The 19724-nt window shown below is 44.6% G+C and overlaps 2 protein-coding genes across 2 annotated transcripts; one reads left to right on the top strand and one right to left on the bottom strand.

Annotated features, from left to right (window-relative positions):
- The first annotated feature begins 434 nt into the window (after window positions 1-434).
- LOC131890701 (uncharacterized) lies at window positions 435-17287 on the top strand. Its single transcript, XM_059240108.1, has 27 exons — window positions 435-532; window positions 597-975; window positions 1126-1298; window positions 1495-1947; window positions 2021-2467; window positions 2524-2994; window positions 3719-4177; window positions 4249-4477; window positions 4539-4792; window positions 4857-5786; window positions 5842-6306; window positions 6382-6855; window positions 6930-7385; window positions 7455-8375; window positions 8440-8895; window positions 8972-9424; window positions 9489-9947; window positions 10009-10458; window positions 10519-10968; window positions 11037-11948; window positions 12015-12455; window positions 13093-13560; window positions 13624-14055; window positions 14116-14571; window positions 14640-15098; window positions 15394-15852; window positions 15916-17287. The coding sequence occupies exons 1-27, from the start codon at window positions 476-478 to the stop codon at window positions 17146-17148; spliced, it is 13296 nt and encodes a 4431-aa protein (XP_059096091.1). The 5' UTR covers window positions 435-475; the 3' UTR covers window positions 17149-17287.
- LOC131889773 (axoneme-associated protein mst101(2)-like) lies at window positions 17278-19139 on the bottom strand. Its single transcript, XM_059238947.1, has one exon. The coding sequence runs from the start codon at window positions 19033-19035 to the stop codon at window positions 17311-17313; it is 1725 nt and encodes a 574-aa protein (XP_059094930.1). The 5' UTR covers window positions 19036-19139; the 3' UTR covers window positions 17278-17310.
- Between the last annotated feature and the right edge of the window lie 585 nt (window positions 19140-19724).

Genomic DNA, 19724 nt, shown 5'->3' with positions numbered 1-19724 from the left:
CTTGATATATCAAAATGAACCCGAACCTGGCATCATCAAAATTCATGCTGAGCAATGGCAATTCGTCCAGTTGAACGGCAGATCGGCATTTTTCAAATAAGACATTTGCCATTGAAATCAAGCAACCTATTGCAAAGTCCCTTGTTTCTCTGTTGCCACGAAACGAGGGGGAGCCATAAATTACGATGCCATTGGCAAGAGTTTGCTTGTCAAAACGTTATTGCCAATAAGTCCCTTGATAATTACGATTACACCCTACCCTCTACAGCATACGCACCTATCGATTAAAGCAATTAATGAATGACTTTAATGGTCCGTAAGACGAAAATTTGATCCATGGCCTCCTCGAGACAAACATAAACATCCCAGTCAGCTCTACGATTGTTTTTTGTTGCCCTATAAATGGACCAGGGCCTTCAGGAAAATGTCCAATTCCAGCTTCTTCTTCCGGAGAAGTAGGAGTTTCCTTCCAAAGATGGAACTCAATATCAATCCACGATATTTGTTTCTTTTCTTAGCCCTTGTCGCTTTGGTAAGTGTTCCCGGAATCTCTCTTCATCAACCTAGATATTCGAAATATGCCCTTAATACGACAGACTCGCGGTTCTCGGAGCCCCTACACAATCATGGAACTGAGACATGATTGCTCGGATTCGAACCCGAACCCTTTGATAGAGAAAGACCTGTGGACCACCGTGGTCTATCGGTTAAAAGCACCCATTTTGGAGAAGTGCCAGGGCAAGATGGACCGGCAATTCACTTGGCGTTTTCGACTTGATCCGGACATGAAGTGTTTGGCCATGTTGGGATGCCACGAACTGGACGGCATGTACGACCAAGTCCTGGGCAAGGAGGTCTTCGACGTGAATGTGACCGTTAACCGTGTGGTTCGGGATGATGTGACCGGGGACCATGAGCACTTGGACACCTTCCAAATCACCCAGGATGGCCATCAAAAGTTTTACAGTCTCACGGGTGAGTGAGGCAAAGATATTGTTGGCGAGAAATGTCAAGGGCCGTTAAGGTTGATTGTTATGGCCTCTGGGAGAAGGACATAAATCTGGATGGCCGAGGCTGTTTTAATAACTGCTGTGTCGACAAATTCAGGCCATTTCATATTTCTAGGTGGGGAATCGATCCAGATGAATCTCCAATACCGACCTGACGTGGAAGACCAACAAAAGCCTACCGATTTGCTATGTTTTGCTTGGTGTAATGAGGATTTTGACAAGAAGGCTCCGGTTCGAACCACAACGCCTACCCCGACCACGCCATCTACCAATTGGATTGAGGACATTGTAAGATTAACAAGACTTTTATGACAGGTTAGATCAAGATTGGCGACAGAATGTCTTCCGAGTTGAGGATTTGAGTCAGACCTTTTTTTCTCTTTTCATTGAGATAGTTAAAACGAACAAAATCTCCAAATGTCAAGGAAGCTTTGAATCTAAGCTTGATCCCAAATCCAATGAATTATTATGGATTAATTTACAGGAAAACAGCGCAGAAATTACGATGGATTTGGGGCACAAGAACGAAGATATCCAGGTCTCACCCGCCGCCATCTACAGAATGACCGAACCCAACGAGATCTGTCAGGATGAGCAATGCCAAATCAGATATTCGTTCTTCTGGTTGGCTGAGAACTCCACATGTTATTCCAAGTTCCTTTGCACCAAAATGGAGGGCCGAGTTTGCGACACGTTCGGGGTCAAGTTGACCCATGCCAATGCTGATGAGTCTGTCATTCAACATGACCAGGTTTGCCAAGCCAAGATGCTGATCCGTGGATCTCTGACCACTTCCCAGCGAGCTCACATCGACCTTTGGTACCAAAAGAAGAACCCCAACTATCAAGCCGTGTGCTTCTTTTGGTGCACTAAAGATGGGCAACTACCCAATCCAGAGAATGACAACGACATTGACCACGAGTTGAAAGGACGAATCGTAAGAGGATTGCATCCATAAATACAATCCTATGACCTTCTTATTGATTGATTGGCCCTTCCCTGGGGTTTAGGTTCAAGGCCAATGGAAAACGCACTTCGTTCAACCCCAAGTTACGACAAAGACCATCCTGATCTCACCGGTGGCTCATTATAACATCACAGAGCCGATTACTGGCAACCAATGCGATGAAGGCCAAAAATGCCAAATGGAAACAGTGTTCCGATGGAAGGGATCCATGCAATGCCAAGGCAAGTTCATCTGCTCAACTTTGGGTGGAAACATTTGCGGCCAATATGGATTGAAGGCCTCTTGCCTGAAAGCCTCTGAGGATATTTGCTACGAAGCTCAAACGCATTCGTTTACCTTGAACAAGGATGAGACCTTCAGATTGAAGTATTGGTACACTAACAGCGCCACTACCAACAAGTTAGTCTGCCATCTTTGGTGCAATGAAGGAGGCGAGGAACCGGTTCCTTTGCCCGAGTCAAATGTTCAAGAAGGTCTCATTGACACTCTAGTGAGTACCAAAATAATTCAACGAGATTTGTATCAATTGTCACGTATTCCCATTAGCTTTCTTCGACCCATCAAGTCCGGTCCATAGACTTGAAATCCAAACCAGTGGAGTCAGATATAGTCCCGATCTCTCCTAGTCTCATCTACAAGTTCAAGATTGACAGCCAAGGTCCAAATGAGGATTGCAGGGACAAGCCATGCAGGAAATCCCTTGGCTTGTCATGGAAACGAGACTTCCAATGTCAAGCCAGGTTCATCTGTACTCTGCTCAACAACAACGTGTGCGGCGATTATGGTCTCAATATTGACATGGATGCCAATTCTGAGCTGGACAAAAGAGGCGATATTTGCTATCGAAATCGAATGCAGACCTGGACTATGAGTCAAGGGCATAATTCGACCCTGGATTTGTGGTGGTACCTGGACACTGAGTTTCAAGCTACTTGCTATTTGTGGTGTTCCAAAGATGGAAATGCGCCAATGGCTCCCAAAAATGGTCCAATCAGTAAGGAATTGCTACAAAGCTTGGTGAGCAGAACAAGTTATTTCAATTGGAGTAATGGAGGCAGAGTTGCGGATTTCCCAGACAAAGTTTTGCCATCGGGAAAGGAAGATTCGCCAAAATGTTCACGTGAAATCTCGAGAAATCCAGAAATATTCAAAATACTTAAAAGACGAACTTTTTGATGTTGAAAGCATTACAAATTTTATTCCTATTAACTTTGGCGAGCTATCGACGTCAAAACGAGTACTTGCTTGAATAATAGGAACATAACTTAAAATGTCAACCATATTTTGAGCATCGTAAAAACAGGTCTCAAGCTTATTGTGGGCTATATAAGTGCAGGAGGTTGGAATTATCAGTTCGAAACTGTAACGAAAATATAGCTAATTGGTCTTGGAATTTTATAAAAGTCATTTAAAGGAAGTTTTAAAAAACATGGGACCAACCTGGGCTCAATATTTTTTGTTCTTTTTTTGTTCCGAGAAATTCTCGGGAAAGTTGAATCCCAGTGGCAAATTCTCGATTATGACTCGGACCTTTTAATCTTTATCGCTTTCCCGCGAATAAAAACTCGGGTCAGAGAACAGAATCTCGACCTGCCAACGAAGCCAAATATCTAATGGTCCGAATCAATTTTATCATAAGCCGGTATCAGATTGGTTCCTCATCTGTGGGTGTGGATTTGGCTGTAATTGAGCCGATGTAAATTTTACCATATTCAAAAAGTGTTTTCATTTGCTTTCGCAGGCCAGTGGAGAAACCAAAATCGTTCAACTGCCTAATGGCTTCACCAAAGAAATACCAAGACCAGAATCAAAGTCTTTGTCCTTCATCTCGGTCTACAGCTTAAACTTTGGCTTGACCAACAGCAATTGCGATCAGAGCATTTGCACAAAAACCTGGAAGTTACAATGGATGGGAGGACACTCGATCTCGATGGGTTTCTTCATAAGCTCTGTCACAGGGTTCATCGGTGGCAACTATGGCCTCCAAATCGGAAACGGAAACTCAGATGAAGATTTGGAGGCTTACTTTGTAAACCGGTTTCACGAAGTCAACCTTGAATCCGGACAAACCTTCACAATCACTTTGTGGTTTACAGAGGGTAGTTCCTTCAGTTTTCAGCTCTATACGTGGGCCCATGCCAACGGCAACTTCCAAAGAGTCCCCGAGAAGAAGCTCGAAAACCAGTTGCTCATGAATCTCGTAAGGTTTTGCTTCATGAACAACCAATGTGACTCGAAAATTAAGTGCTTTTATGAATATTTCTTGGATAGATCAATGGGTCGCTTCATATTGAATCCACTACCTTGGACAAACCTCACGGCGAAGACATTCTGAACGCAGTAGCATTTTCCAAGGTCTACCATTTCAGTATTACTAGCTCGGATCTTCAGATCAAGGACAAGACCCATTGCCATGGAGATCGTTGTCACATGGATTACGAATTCACTTGGTTTGTCAGCCAGAAATGCTACTCGAATTTCCTCTGCACCAAACTTGAAGGTATTGAGGAAGAAATTAATATTATGGGCGTTAAGTTCAAAGTGAGGCTGTCACTTTTAAGGGAACGTTTGTGGAAGTTACGGCATTAATCTCAAATTTGAGAGCCAATTCAAGGCATTGAGCGTAGATCAACATGTTTGCTACAACAACCATATTTACTCGGACCATTTGAACTACCAAGACAAACTAGGAGTGGATTTGTGGTACATGGATGGAACTGGATATGCTGTCGATTGTTACTTGTGGTGCACACCTGATGGAAAACTTCCCACTTCCATCAACTCTAGGGTGGATGCGAATCAAATATCTTCCTTGGTAAATATAGGTATAATGGTGAAGCATGTCCACTCAGATGACTCGATGTTCCAATGTGTTTTAGGTTGGCGGTGGTGGAACATTGTACGAATTCTCTCTCGTGCCTGGATCTGATTCAGGAAATGCCAAGGCTCTGTCGCCTGTGGTCGTCTACCAGACAACCATTGGCAAAGTTGACTTCAGCGGGTGCAAGGCTGACAAATGCTACAGAAGTTTCATGTTCCAATCACGATCCAAAGAAGGCTGTCAATTCGCTTTTGTATGTTCCCGCCTGGAAGACCAACCTTGCGGGAATTTCGGGATCGATCTCCAATATCCGGCCATGGGTTCATCAGTGGATCAAGTCTGTCATTCTGGAGCAATCCACCGATCAAATATGGAATCTGGAGACACCGCCAATATCACCGTATGGCACATGGCGGATGCCAATGTGGATGCTCAATGTTTTGCCTGGTGCACCCCTGATGGCCAGATCCCGTTCCTGCCCGATTCCAATGGACAAGGAGCGTCAGCATTGCTCCAAGATTTGCTGAGCGCCACCGAAAATGTTGTTGAAGTCGAGTTAAAAGCAAATCAAGAGTCGTCAACCCTATCGCCTGTCAACATTTATCACTTCTCAAGCCAAACGTCTGAAGTCACTTGTTCAACAGATGCGGGCAATGAAGAGAGATGCTCGATTTCCAGGAGGTTCACTTCAGTCAACGACATGCCTTTGAAGCTCTCTATTATTTTCAGCCAGTTGGAAGGTAATGTTTGCGGGGATTTCGGCATTGAAGTCTCTCGTGGCAATGGTGCTATCTTGGAAAGCACTCGAGACGTGTGCCAACAAGGCCAAATCAAGGTTTTACGGATTGGTGAATATGACTTCATAACCGTTACCTTGTGGTTCTACCGCGACTCATCGGTGGCTTTCTCGGGGTACTTGTGGGCCACAAGTGATGGCAAACTACCATCAACTGGCGGCACAACGAATGACCAGACCTTGCTATCCATCGTAAGTGAATAATTCAGAGCTTCAGATAATGCGGTACAATGACATCTAATCATAGGGCAACCGAGATAATCAAGTCCAAATGGTTCAACTCGGTGGGGTTGAATCCGGCACTACCTCATTCTCACCCGTCCAGATCTACCGCTTTTCTTCCAACAATGACGACAGTAATTGTACGGAGACGAAGTGTTTGATGCATCATAATTTTGATTGGTTGTACTCGGATGAGATCTGTTTGGCCAACATTCTTTGCTCGAAATTAAGCGGCAATGCTTGCGGGGATTTCGGGATCCGGATGACGGCCAAGAATATGAACTCGAAGCAATCGCAAATCAGAGAGATTTGTTACCCGGATGTCATGTATCAAACCATAATGGAGAGCTCAAAGTTACTTGATGTGGCCCTCTGGCACACAAAGGGGGCTGAGTTCGAGGCCGAATGCTACCTTTGGTGCAGCGACGATGGATACTTACCCGATGAGCAATTGCAAGACAACAGGAACGACCTTCTCGTCCAATCATTGGTATGTTAATATGTCCGGCGAGTACGATCGATCATTCTTGAGCTTGTAGGCTAAGCACTTATGATCTTGCTCCAGATCAACGGCTCAACTCTGATTCAGACTATCAGCTTGACCACTATCCCTAATGGTCGGGTTGTTTCCCCGGTGTATGTGTATCACACATCAAACGCCAAGAGCACTCTTCCATCTTGCTTGCACGACCGGTGTTCCGTCTCCTATTCCTTTACCAACATGGGGCGTAAACCTTGCCAAGCCTCCATGATCTGCAGCTCTCTCAACGGCAACGTTTGTGGAGATTTCGGCATGTACTTCAATGTGGTGAACAGTGATGCCAATGGCAATCCCGATCCTGGGCCAAAATTTCAGGTTTGCCAAAAGGGACAACTATTTAGGACTTCCCTCCCGAAATCCTCAAGTGTGGAACTGAACTTGTGGTACGACGGAGATGCGGATCTTTTGGCTAGTTGCTTCTTTTGGTGCACGGCAGACGGCACCCTACCCCAAAGACAATCCACCAACTCCATCAACGACAATCTCATTCTTCAATTGGTCAGTTTGATGACTTGAATGACATGGTGTAGATAAATAGTCTTGCTCAATATTCAAGCTCTCATCCTTTTTAGTTGAGAGGCCGATTTCATGTCAACAGGATCCAAATGGCATCATCCAACGAAACCCACTCCGTCTCACCACAAACCGTGTACTTTACGAACCAAACCGCTTCGGACAAGTTTGATTTCTGCGCCAATGGGAACTGCTTCCAACGGTACCGATTCGACTACCACGGAGAAAGTACATGCACCTCCAAGTTCATTTGCACCAAATTGACCGAAAATATCTGCGGGGATTACGGCCTGACCTTGCTCTACTCTCTCCGCAACCAAGGCGATCAAGTCAAAGATCTGTGTCACGAAAACGAGCTTATCGTTCAACAACTCAATGAGGGTGAATCAGCAGAGCTGATCTTATGGTCTGTTCCTGATTCTGACTATAACATGCAATGTTACTTCTGGTGCACAAGCGACGGCGAACTGCCTGGTGTCCGACCTCAACCAGATAGTAGGCTCCTTGAATCATTGGTGAGTTCAGATAGTTGATGGGAAGCTTTTTATGGTTATTGATGATGTGATGGGGTAATTGTTGCACAGGTGAATGGTACTGCAAATGTCAAGCGATTTGACTTGGTAGAGGATGTCTCGACCAAACCATTATCACCTGTCCTTGTTTATTCTACCCTACACGATTCCACGGACCAAACAGTGTGCTCAACCGACAAATGTTACCAATACTACAAGTTCCAATGGAACAACGACGAACCTTGTCTGAGCAATTTCATCTGCAACCAATTGAACGGTAACCCTTGTGGAGACTACGGATTGGTTCTGAGTTACTCCAATGACGAATCTGACCTTCAAAGCTCATCTGTTTGCCATAGAGGGCACACCTACAGACAAGAACTCAAGCCTTTCCAGCACTTAGATTTGACTCTTTGGTCAGTCGAGAATGCGACTTTTTCTTATTCATGCTATTTTTGGTGCACCGGTGATGGTAGCATTCCAAGAAAGCCTCAAACTTATACAATCCAGAGCGAGACCTTGGAAAGCATCGCCAATGGTTCCACATCGGTTCAAACGGTTAAAATATTGCCCTCTGAAGACCAATCACCACTCTATGTGTCTCCAACAACCATTTACAAAACCATCCAAATGCAGAATGATACCTCTGGCTCTTCTTGCCAAGGAGATAAGTGCCAATTAACCTATCGATTTTCGTGGTTAGGCGAAGAGCCTTGCAATTCTTCATTTGTGTGTCACAAACTCGATGGAAATCCTTGTGCCGATTATGGCCTTCAACTACGCTTTAATGGCCAAGAGGACAGGGTGCCAGTGTGCTATGAAGGCCAACTCCATATGGGACAGCTGGATACAAATGATTTTATTGACATTTCACTTTGGCATCTTCCCCATTCAATTTTTGATTCCAATTGTTACCTCTGGTGCACCGACAATGGAAAACTACCACAACCAAGAAGCACCTCTGAAGCCTATGAAGACCTTGTCTTGGCCTTTGTAAGTGCAATTAATTGTTTGTTCTAACTTTGAATACTTCTTCACATGATGATTAATGTTCTAGATGAACGGCTCAAGGACCATGGAACAACTTAGCATGTCTCAAAGTGACGCCCCTGACACGAAATTTGTCTCCCCAAATATCGCTTACAAGATTCAAGAACAAAATGTCCTGAATGAACAAGATAGTAAGGATACCTCAATTTCCAATCGCTCTTTGAAGTTTGGATGGTTGGGTCAAGAAACCTGTTACGCCCATCTGCTGTGTTTGGTTTTGGATGGAAACATTTGCGGCAATTACGGACTGAGCTTCAGTGTCAATGGGCAAGATGAACCAGTTTGTTATGAAAGAGAGATCTTGGAAGGAACCATGAACCAAGAAGAAACGACCGAGATCTCCTTGTGGCACGCCAATAACGCGGAATTCGGGACAGACTGTTATTTCTGGTGTACAACAGATGGTGACATTCCAAATCCTGAACCTGATACGACCAAGAACGACGAGCTTGTCGCTCAATTGGTAACTCATAATTTGCATCATATCTTGCCTAAACATTAGTCGGAGTTAATACATAGGGTTCGTGCATTATTTGCAGATCGAGCAAACCAATCCGGTTAAGAAACTGGAATTGTCTCTTATTGAAGACACAACTCTAACCATCTCCCAAGTGAATGTGTATGAGCTCAATGTGGTCCAAAATAGTTTTGGAACATGCAAAGAGGAGGATCGATGTAAAGCTACCATCCAACTAGACTGGCTCGCCAAAGAACCAGAGCAATGGAACTTCATTTGCACCAAATTGAAAGGCAACATCTGCGGCGATTATGGAGTCCAAATAAATGAAAACGACGGCACACCCATAGATATTTGCTATGAGGGCGAAATCCATAAAGGCCGAATGAAGAGTCCCAGTTCCTTGAACATTTCCGTTTGGTTTGCGCCTGAGGCTCTCTACGAGGTTCGATGCTATTTCTGGGCCACCAAAGATGGTCATTTGCCCAAAACTATATCCAAGGGCAATAACAACGAAGACATTATTCAGGCTCTGGTAAGCTTCCCTAAAATACAGTTTCATGTGAACGAGCTTAATCTCTTTGGGTTTCCATTTATAGGTTCAAGGCAGTGACATCTTGAGAGAAGTGAGAATTGGAGCACAAGAGACCACATCGAGTTCTCTCTCGACAGCTTTTGTCTATCGCTTATCAGTGGATAGCTCTGTCTTCAAAGCAGACCCGTCTACTTACCAAGATGGCACATGTTCCCACTCATTCACCTTCAACTATCATCGGAACCATTTGTGCCACCTTCACTTTATTTGTCCCACCTTGGGAGAAACAATTTGCGGTGATCACGGATTGGAATTGGAGCATTCAGGCTCAACCCAAGACGTCTGCTATCAGGGTCAAGTGTATCGCGAGGATTTGGAACAAAGCGACTCTCTGGAAATTGAAGTTTGGTACAGACGAGGCATTGAGCTTCAAGCCAGTTGTTACCTATGGTGTGCTCAAGAACCGGATTCTCTTTTGGTAGTGGATAACATCGAAGAGGATGATACAGTTCTAATGCAAGTGGTAGGAGCATTCTGAATTAGTCCTCTCATTGGATACATCTAATGAAAATGACCTTTCTTAGATCAATGGAAGTACCAGAGTCAAACGGAACGTTGAAGATTTCGAAGGACAAGATCAAATCATCTCGCCCAATATGATCTATAACATAGATCTAACGAATGACATGTTTGACAATTCCTTGGAGGGTCAACAATCTTATGATTACACGTTCCAATGGTTCGGAGATGAGACCTGTGTCGCTTCGTTCATGTGCAGCGAGCTTACGGGGCACACATGTGGAGATTATGGATTGGAATTGACCTCTGGCAATGGAACTGAATCAGACTACTGCTATCCCAAAGATAGGCGTCGAGCCCATCTAAGTTATAGAGAACGAGCACGGATCACTTTGTGGAGGATGCCCGAGGCCGAATTTGGACTCAAATGTTTCTTTTGGTGCACTGGTAAGGGAACACCACCCACTTTGGATCAGAATAATGAGTCGGTGAACCCACAATTTATCGATGAAATGGTAAGTACTTTGACCTTGAGTTGGAACCATGAATGTATTTTGGACATTGTTTTTTTTTAGATTAACTCCGCTCTGATGGTCAAGATTGATTTGGAATCTTCTTCGTTGCAAGACCATTATCTCTCCCCCGTTAATATCTACCAAGGACAACTGACCTCTGATAACCTTCCAAAATGCGAAGAGGATAAATGTCGAGCATCATATCAATGGAAGTATGCCTATCCCAAGGATTGTCACTTCAAGCTCGTTTGCACTCTTCTCTCCGGGAATCCTTGTGGAGACTTCGGATTGGAATTAGTCGATGATTCGTTGAATGAGATTCAGATATGTAGTGCAAACTCAATCTACAAAACCACGTTGAAATCAGGCCAATCTCTGGACATAAACATGTGGTGGATCTCTCAAGCCGAGTTTGAGACCAATTGTTATGCGTGGTGCTCACATCGAGGATCTCTTCCTGCCACCAATGGAGAAGACACGGAGTTAGACGACATGATCATGGAGAAGGCGGTTAGTTCGGATGGAATTTTTGCTTTGATAGTACCTTACTACTGTAAATCAGTTATTATCTCACATAGATGTCTGGCAGCTTGAAACTAGAATCCACAAACTTATTGGAGACGGCTTTGGAGCCTCAAGTGATCTCATTTGGCGTGGTTTATCATTTCAAAGTCGATGGAAGTGTTCTCGTAAACGAGGAAGGTAACCTTGTTGAACGTTCTCGGGACTTCTTGTGGCTTGGAGAGGAAAGATGCCAGGCTTCCTTGGTGTGTTCCAAGATGAATGGGAACACGTGTGGGTCTTATGGTCTTTCGGTCAAATATGGAGACTCTGAAGACAACATCAATATATGCTCTTCTTCCAAAATGGTCTCGGGATTCTTAGAACACAATCAGAAGGCCACCATCGGCTCGTGGAATATCGCGAATACTCAAGACATGGAAATGACGTGTTTCTTTTGGTGCAATCCAAATGGAACTCTCCCTATGATCTCGTCTGATAGTGAGGGGGGAGATGAGCTGATCGAAGAACTTGTCAGCTCCACCCATAACGTTAAAGACATCATCTTGACCAATGATCTGAAACAAGGCTCGCTTTCCTCAGCACTGATTTATCACATAACCGGAAAAGAGCAAGAGTTCCAGGACTGTTCCACTGTCAAATGTCGAATGGCTTTCCGCTTCCAATATCTCGCGAGCAGTTCTTGTGACTATGGTTTTGTTTGCAGTAGCATGAAGGGAAATCCTTGTGGATCTTATGGTATCAAGCTGAAGCCCTTGAACGAGGACCAGACACCAATCAATGTTTGCCATGCTGGCCAAGTTGCTCTTGGGACCTTGAGGTTTCAAGAGGAGCTCGAAGTGAGATTGTGGCACAACCATGAGATCAAAGAGAACCCAACTTGTTATTTCTGGTGCACGGAAGATGGTTCCTTACCACAAGCTAGAGATGCATGGTCCAAACCCGACGACGGGATCCTTTCAGAACTGGTAGGGTTTTTTTCATTTTAAAAGTGTTTCTAGATGTTTTCTCACAATGTGCCCTTTAACTCTCAGACAAGTGGAACATCAAATACGAAGATCTTGGTCATCAACGGAAATGGATCCAGTCAAGCCTTGGCACCTAGTAACATTTACCAGGTTCACGTTGATGTGCCAAAATGCTCGCAGGATAGATGTTCCGTTTCCGAGTCTTTGGAATGGTTTGGGGACCAGACATGCCAAGCTAAGTTGCTTTGTTCCAATCTGAATGAAAACGCGTGTGCTGAGTTTGGACTCAATCTGAGATTTGGACATTCAAAAACACTTAAAGTGTGCCAAAATGATACCATCTACCAAGCCAGTCTGACTTATCCCGAGAAGTTGGACTTGGAATTCTGGTATGTCGGTTCTGCCAACCCTGGTGTATTCAATTGTTACTTTTGGTGCACTATGAATGGGAGTCTTCCACAAACAATTTCTGGAAACAAAGCAGAAGAGGAGCTCATTGGGGCTTTGGTGAGCAATCGTTTTGCAATTTTACGCCAACATTGATACACCACTTTATATTAACATTTGAATATCCCTTTCCTAAATAGTTTTTTACTTACTTTTGTTGATTTACACATGAAATTTTTAAATTTGCAAGACTTTTAAGAAAGATAGAAACCAAATAGGTCGACTGTTTTTGCTATCCAAATGAGCCTCGCTCGGCCAGCGAAATTCTACCACACCATTTTTGAATTTGTAAATTTTTCCGACAGACAATGCCAAAGTTCAATATCATAGTGGTTGTTGGCCTGTGGGTGTGGATTTAGCTTTAAAAACTTTCATGTGAAAATAGGGAGGAGACGCGGCGTAGCGGTTTGCACAGATTCCAAGCATGACAGAGGTCCCGGTTCGGGCCTCCTCCCCGACCTTTCTCCAAAGAAACTTTTCAGACGCTTTGCACACTCACAGATGGAAAACCATTCTGACACCGTACATGACACTGCCTATCGAAACTAAATTGGACGATGTGATGGCTAGATTCGCTGGCCGGGTGAGGTTTAACCCTTCGACCCTAGTACCTTAAATATAGAATAAAAATCCTACGCTCCAGGACACTAAACAAACCATAACCTATCCTAAACCCGATAATTTAACCATGTTTTAGATCAGTGGAGCTAAAAATGAGCGGAAAGTCTCTTTCGGACAAAGTGGTTCCGGCAATGTCTCCAATGTGATCATTCCACTGGCCCCCAATTACATCTATCAAGTCAATGCCAACAGCCTCGAAATCAACCATAACTCCAACGACACCCAAAAAAATATCACGAGTCTCTCGTTTGGTTGGCTTTGGCCCAAAACATGTCAAGCTCGTTTCGCCTGTCAAACCTTGAACGGGAATCCTTGTGGCGATTACGGCCTGAAGATATTCACTTCGAATCAAAACCATAGCGTTTGTCAAGCTGGTGACAAGTTCAAAGACCAACTAGACTTTAATGAGATCCTTCAGCTGAGGTTATGGTACATGAGTGAGGCCCAATTCGATTTCAAGTGCTTCCTTTGGTGCACTGAGAATGGACAACTGCCCGAAGATAAACCCTCGGCCACGGTCAAGAAAGAGCTGATTGTGAAAATTGTAAGAAAAAATACATATCTTGGGCACCAACCACACTAACATCTTTTTAAATCCCAATCGTAGATGAATGGTTCTGAGATCACCAAACAAGTGACTGATGAAGACACGCCAGTAGCACCCAGCACCATCTACAAAGCAATTGGAAATTCGTCCCAGTTGCAGGTTTGTCAGGAGACAACATGTTCCAAGACTTTCAAATTCACTTGGTATGGAGATGCCATTTGCCAAGCCAAATTGGTTTGTCCAACTCTTACCGGGAATACTTGCGGAGACTACGGAATGAGCTTGACTTTCCCCGACAATCAACTAAAGGTTTGCCAAGAAAGCTATCTCTACGAAGGAGACTTGACCACCAATCAAGGCCTGGAACTCGAGTTGTGGTACTCTCAAAGCAGTCTGTTCACCTACGAATGCTATTTATGGTGCACCGAGAATGGCGTGGTTCCCCAACCTCATCATGACAGTCAAGACTCTTCGGTCCAAATATCCACCTTGGTACGCATGTGCACCTTTTTTTGGTATTCAGACGACCTTGACTGGATTCATGTCTTTCAGGTAAATGGCTCTTCAAATACGGAAGTTCTGGATATCACTCAAAGTAAACCAGTAATTGTGTCGACCTCTAAAATCTACGCCGTGGGTTTGAACTCGAAATCCCTGGAGACTTGTGACACCATCAAGTGTTGGCTAAGCCAAAGGATTGAGTACTTTGGAGACGAACCGTGTCAGACCCAATTCGTGTGTCCATTGTTGTCGGGAAGTCCTTGTGGAGATTACCAATTGACTCTTCAATTCCCCAACCACTCGCAATCAGTTTGCCACGAGTCCACCATTTATGACGGGGTCCTGGAATTCAACACTGATTTGGAGCTGTCACTTTGGTACACGGAATCCGCTCAATTCGACTTGTCCTGTTACATGTGGTGTTCAATCAACGGTCAAATCCCAACCACAACCTCTTCCCAGGCATCCGATCAAAGTGATTCAACGAGCTCTTTAATTACGGATTTGGTGAGAGTAACGAAGCCATAACAGGAATTAATCCTTGTCAATCGGGATTTGTTGCGATCTTTTTCCAGATCAATGGGAATGAGACTTCGGAAACTCTGGATCCGCCCATGGAGAACGGAGACTCCACCCCGTTGTCACCCACTGCCATCTACCACTTTAAGCTCAATGAGTCAGATTTGCCCCAATGTCAGGATCAATTAAGATGTGATGCCCATTACCAATTCCAATGGTTGTGGGAGGAACCCTGTCACGTCATGTTCGTTTGTAATCAGCTGACCGATAATATATGCGGTGACTATGGGCTAGAGCTGGAGCAAGCTGATGCCTCTGAAAACCGAGAGATCTGCTTCCCGCAACGGATCTATGAATCCCAGCTCGGTTTTTACTACAATCTCAAGGTGTCCTTCTGGTACTTACAAAAGGCAAAATTCAATGTCGAGTGTCACTTCTGGTGCGCTCATGAAGGCTCGACTCCAGCCAAGCCTGGTCCAAACTCGACCATCGAACAAGAAACTGTGGATGCGTTGGTAATATTTTTGACTTGGTTCAATATTCTGTACAACAAAGGTCAAATTGAAAGATGACTTCCATGTGCCGACTGATATACTAAGCTTATATCTATTGTCGTGCATACTGGGCTTGTTGTTCATTATAGTAATTCACACTCCAAGAACATTGGAGTATCGTTTTTTTTTTATCTATGTACTCAATTTTTTTCAGAGTCCTGAAAAAGCTGATTATGGACTATTTTTCTAGTGCCTTTAACTCATGTACTTGCACCAATGTATGTAACAGTCGACTTATTGAGTTGCTTTTCCCCAGATGGAGGCTACGACTAATATGAGAAAATTGGAATGCTCGGTTGGCATGAATGATACCGTCCCAATGGCTGCCAACAAGGTGTACAAGATCAAGCAATCTCCAAACACCTTCCCGAAGTGTTCAAACGATAGCAAATGTTCACTTAGTCATAATTTCGCGTGGCTCAACCCAGACACCACTTGCAACTTCACAATGGTTTGTGGCGAGATGACCAGCCAACCTTGTTCCAACTATGGTCTAACGATCAAAAGATCCGAGGAAGATCAAGAGGCCAAGATGTGTCATGCGAACGAGAAGTTTTTCTTCCAACTCAGAAGTGGACAGGTATTGAACTATAAACAATGGTATGTGGGGACGTGGAAAGCTTCAGTGACTTGTTATGCATGGTGTACATCCAATGGAAAAGTTCCGACTAGATCGTTTCCTGGAACTGTGGATGAAGGATTATTTGAGTCCATGGTGAGGTTACTTCAAATATCATCAAGTTATTCCAATTTTCTTGATTCAAAATATTTCCGATAGTTGGATCGAGAAGAGATCATCAGTCAAATCAGAATTCCGTCCACTAAGTCCAGCGTCAGAATTAATCCTAACAAGGTGTACCATATCAAGCAAGGATTGCAAACCTGCCAAGAAGGCGCTATCTGCCAGTCTCAACTCAATTTCCGATGGGATGGTCCGGTGAATGGTTGCAATGGTACCTTCATTTGTCCCAAACTGAATGGTCATCCTTGCGGGGACTATCAGATCTCTTGGCGACCCAATGGATCAAATACATCATACCAGGCTTGCGAAGTGAATCAGGCACAAAACAGTTACCTTGATCCAGGACAAAGGGCTCATGTGAATTTGTGGTATACGTCTCGGTCTAGTCAGGAGTGGGAGTGCTTCTTCCAATGCAAAGAAAACAGAAGGACCACGGATAAATGTGATTGTGGAAGAAACAATGTCAAAAAAAGACGCGAGGAGGATTCGTCTTATCCTTGGCAAGTCCAGATCATTCGACAAGAACGTGATGGTTTTGAATTCGTTTGTAGCGGGGCTCTTGTCAGCAAGAACTCGGTGATCACCTCAGCTCACTGCTTCGGTTCTTGTCCTGAGAGTATTCTAAAGAATGGCACCAATGCGTTCAAGGTTGTCATCGGCAAGTCCCGGATGAGCGATCCCAAAGATAATGAAGTCATCTCCAATATCAATAGCCTGTATATCCATCCCAAATTTCAATTGCAACCCACTAGAAAGAGGTATTTCCATCCTCAATACGATTTGGCCATCGCCATCCTAGAAGAATCCGCCACTCGATCGAAACCAATCTGCTTGCCAATGGATGAGCATGATCATATGGATCTGAACCAAACCATGATGGTTGGTTGGGGTGCCCGAAACGCCGATCAAGGATGTGGCTATGCCTGGTTCGATAAGCAAAGCAATGAATGGCTTCACACTCCATCCAAAGTCATTTACTCAGACGAAGTCAGAGGTGTCCCCATGGTGCTTCACAAACCCAATCGATCCATCGGTCCCGATGTGGTTTTGGGACAAGTCAAGTCTCGAGCAGACATGAATGAATTTGGCTCTTGCCAAGGAAACAGTGGATCGCCGTTGATGACTCGAAGTCCCAATGGGAAGCTTTCCTTGGTTGGCATCGCTAGTTTTGGATCGCCAAGTTGTGACCCAAATGAACCAGTGGGCTTCATCAAGATTGCTTATAATATCAAATGGATCGAGGAGATACTTGGCCGACAATGCCCTTGAAGAAATATAAGTACAAATTAATGTTACGCCCAACGGCACGGGGTAGTGTCTCTATTTCTAACTGAAATCCGGACTCTACCTTGTCCCTAAAAGATTTATTGCACTTAAAATAAAATTAGCACAGGAATATGACAGAAGATCAAGTTGGTTTTATTTTCATAATTAAATCTCGTAACAGATTTCAACAGGAACAGGATAAACCATGGGCGTAATCACCTCCTCGCAGACCTCTTCCGGCATCATGTCGCAGGTTTCCTGGGGAACATCATGACAAATATCGGTACAGACCTCCTTGGGCACTTGCTCGAAGACTTCCTTAGAGACATCCTGGCAGACCTCCTTGGGCACCCAATCGCATTTGGTCACTTGGACGGTTTTGCAACTCTTTTCCTCTTCATAAGTCGTGGTCGATTTGGGCACTTGTTCGCATTTCTCCCGGTGTTCCTCTCGACACTTTTGGACAGTGATATCTTCACAATGCTCCTTGGCGATAGTTTCGCACTCTTCCTTGGTAGTTTGCTCCTCGACGTAGCTCATTTGATCCTCACATTTCTCGACAGGGACATCGTGACACACCTTCTTGGGAACCTCCTCGCACACTTCGGTCTGGAAATATTCGACCTTGTCTACGTAGACCTCGGTGCACTCGTTGTGAGGAACATCATGACAGACCTCATGGGGCACGGTGGTACATTCAGAGTGGTAAACAGTTTTGCAGACCTGGACATCCACATAGGTGATGACTGGCTTGGAATAATCCTCGCATTTCTCGGTCGACACGGGTTTGCACTCTTCTTTGGGAACGCTTTCGCAGACATAGGGCGTGTAAGAGTCAAACTTACTTCCAGTGCAAACTTCTTCGTACACAGTCTTACAGATGGTCGATTCCACGGTGTGGCAAGCCGTCTCGGTCACATGGGTGGTGGTGGGCTTGGAAATGGTATGGCACTCCTCTTTGGGAACATCATGGCACACCTGCTTGCCCACATCCTTACATTCCATCTTGTAGACCTCCTTGCATTGCTCAGTAGGCACTTGGACCACCTTGGAATCGTCCACTAATTTGCAGACATTTTCCGTAGTCTCCGTGCATTGCTCCTCATACTCAGTTTTGCAGACATTGTTCCAAACGGGCCTGCTCACGGTATGTGGGACATCTTGGCACACGACCTCATCGTACCAGTTGCAGACAGGCGACGTCTCATTATGACACACTTGCTCGGTGTAGGGGGTGCACTCTTCAACATGAACCACAGTGGTGACGGGGACCCAATCAGTGGTGCATTCCTCGGTGGGAACATCGTGGCACTCCTCCACGTACTCAGTCTTGCATTCCTCTTCTGTGGTCCAATGAGAGACGGTCTCGTACTCGGTGGTGCATTTGGGCTTGCACTCACTCTCATAAGTGGTGGTGCAATGCTCGTTGTAAATGGTATCGCAAATGGTATCCACTTTGTCTTCAGTTCGGTTCTCATAGACAGTTTCGCAGATGGGAACCTCGTAAGTCGCGGGAGGTTCGTAGGTATCGGGAAGCTCGGGCACCTCGGGCACATCTGGGATCTTGGGTGGAACACAAACATTGACGCAACCATCAAAGCAGCAAGGGTCCGTGGATTTGCAATCCACATCATACGAATCAGGAGACCAACAGGTTGACTTTCGCCCAACACATTGATCTTTGGGCAACCTGTAGATTACTGGGCACAAAGTGGAGGCTTGGTTGGGGTCGGTTTTGACGAAAGGGATGTTGGGTGAATGGAGACTCTGGAGTTCGTCCTCATGGACATTACTCTCAATACGGGTAGCGGCCAAAAGATCTTTCAAGCTGGTGGTAGGAAGGCCTTGGCAGCCACAAAGAGCCAACAAGATGGGAATGAGGACCTGCATGGTTGTCGATTTGGGCAAAAGATAAAGATTGGACAGCGTTATGATGGCTCAATGTTATCTTGTGATCAATTCAATCTTAATATCAAGAAGTGACTGAAGCTGACCCGGAAGCTGACCGCTATTTATACATGTTGATCAATCCCTTCTTATCCCTCCCCCTTCCCTCCCCTTATTCGGCTCAGCTGGTTCTAGTCGTTTGTTGGTTAAAGGTCCCTAGAGAGAGTGGTCAGAGGGTCAGCCTAAATAGAGACATGTTTGACATAAACGTTTCACCCGACGCCAATTCATTTCCAAGAATCGCAAAATTCAGTTGGCTAATAATATGATTGGAGGACTTCTATTGATGTGGACGGTTTTTGATGAGATTTTTAAAGACAAATATCAATACCCAACGGGAAAGGATCTCAGTAGAGTTGCAATCAAAATGCCTAATTCAACACTGTTTTTTGGGAAGTCTTCATGTCTTCCAAAGGCAAGGATACTCATCTTCCGTCGGAAATTGTTTATTTTGTAACATGACGAGTATCACCTTAAAACAAAAGATTGATGTCCACAGTACCAAGATGTCCCTTGAAATAATGTCACCCAAATTTTGTTGAATGGTCTCATCTTGTAATCATATGACCATTGGCTTCTCCAGATTTTCCCTCTTTGTTAAATGGACGCTTCCGTTCAAATTATTTCCGAAT

This window comes from Tigriopus californicus, chromosome 11, assembly GCF_007210705.1.
Source record: "Tigriopus californicus strain San Diego chromosome 11, Tcal_SD_v2.1, whole genome shotgun sequence".
In the NCBI taxonomy this organism is placed as follows: domain Eukaryota; kingdom Metazoa; phylum Arthropoda; class Copepoda; order Harpacticoida; family Harpacticidae; genus Tigriopus; species Tigriopus californicus.
This window is presented reverse-complemented; position numbering and strand designations above follow the sequence as displayed.

Coding starts and splice junctions, on each gene's coding strand:
- LOC131890701 (XM_059240108.1), top strand. CDS start 476: ATGGAACTCAATATCAATCCACGATATTTGTTTCTTTTCTTAGCCCTT. Junction 533..596: donor TCTTAGCCCTTGTCGCTTTG/GTAAGTGTTCCC, acceptor TTAATACGACAG/ACTCGCGGTTCTCGGAGCCC. Junction 14,572..14,639: donor GCTCTTTAATTACGGATTTG/GTGAGAGTAACG, acceptor ATCTTTTTCCAG/ATCAATGGGAATGAGACTTC.
- LOC131889773 (XM_059238947.1), bottom strand. CDS start 19,035: ATGCAGGTCCTCATTCCCATCTTGTTGGCTCTTTGTGGCTGCCAAGGC.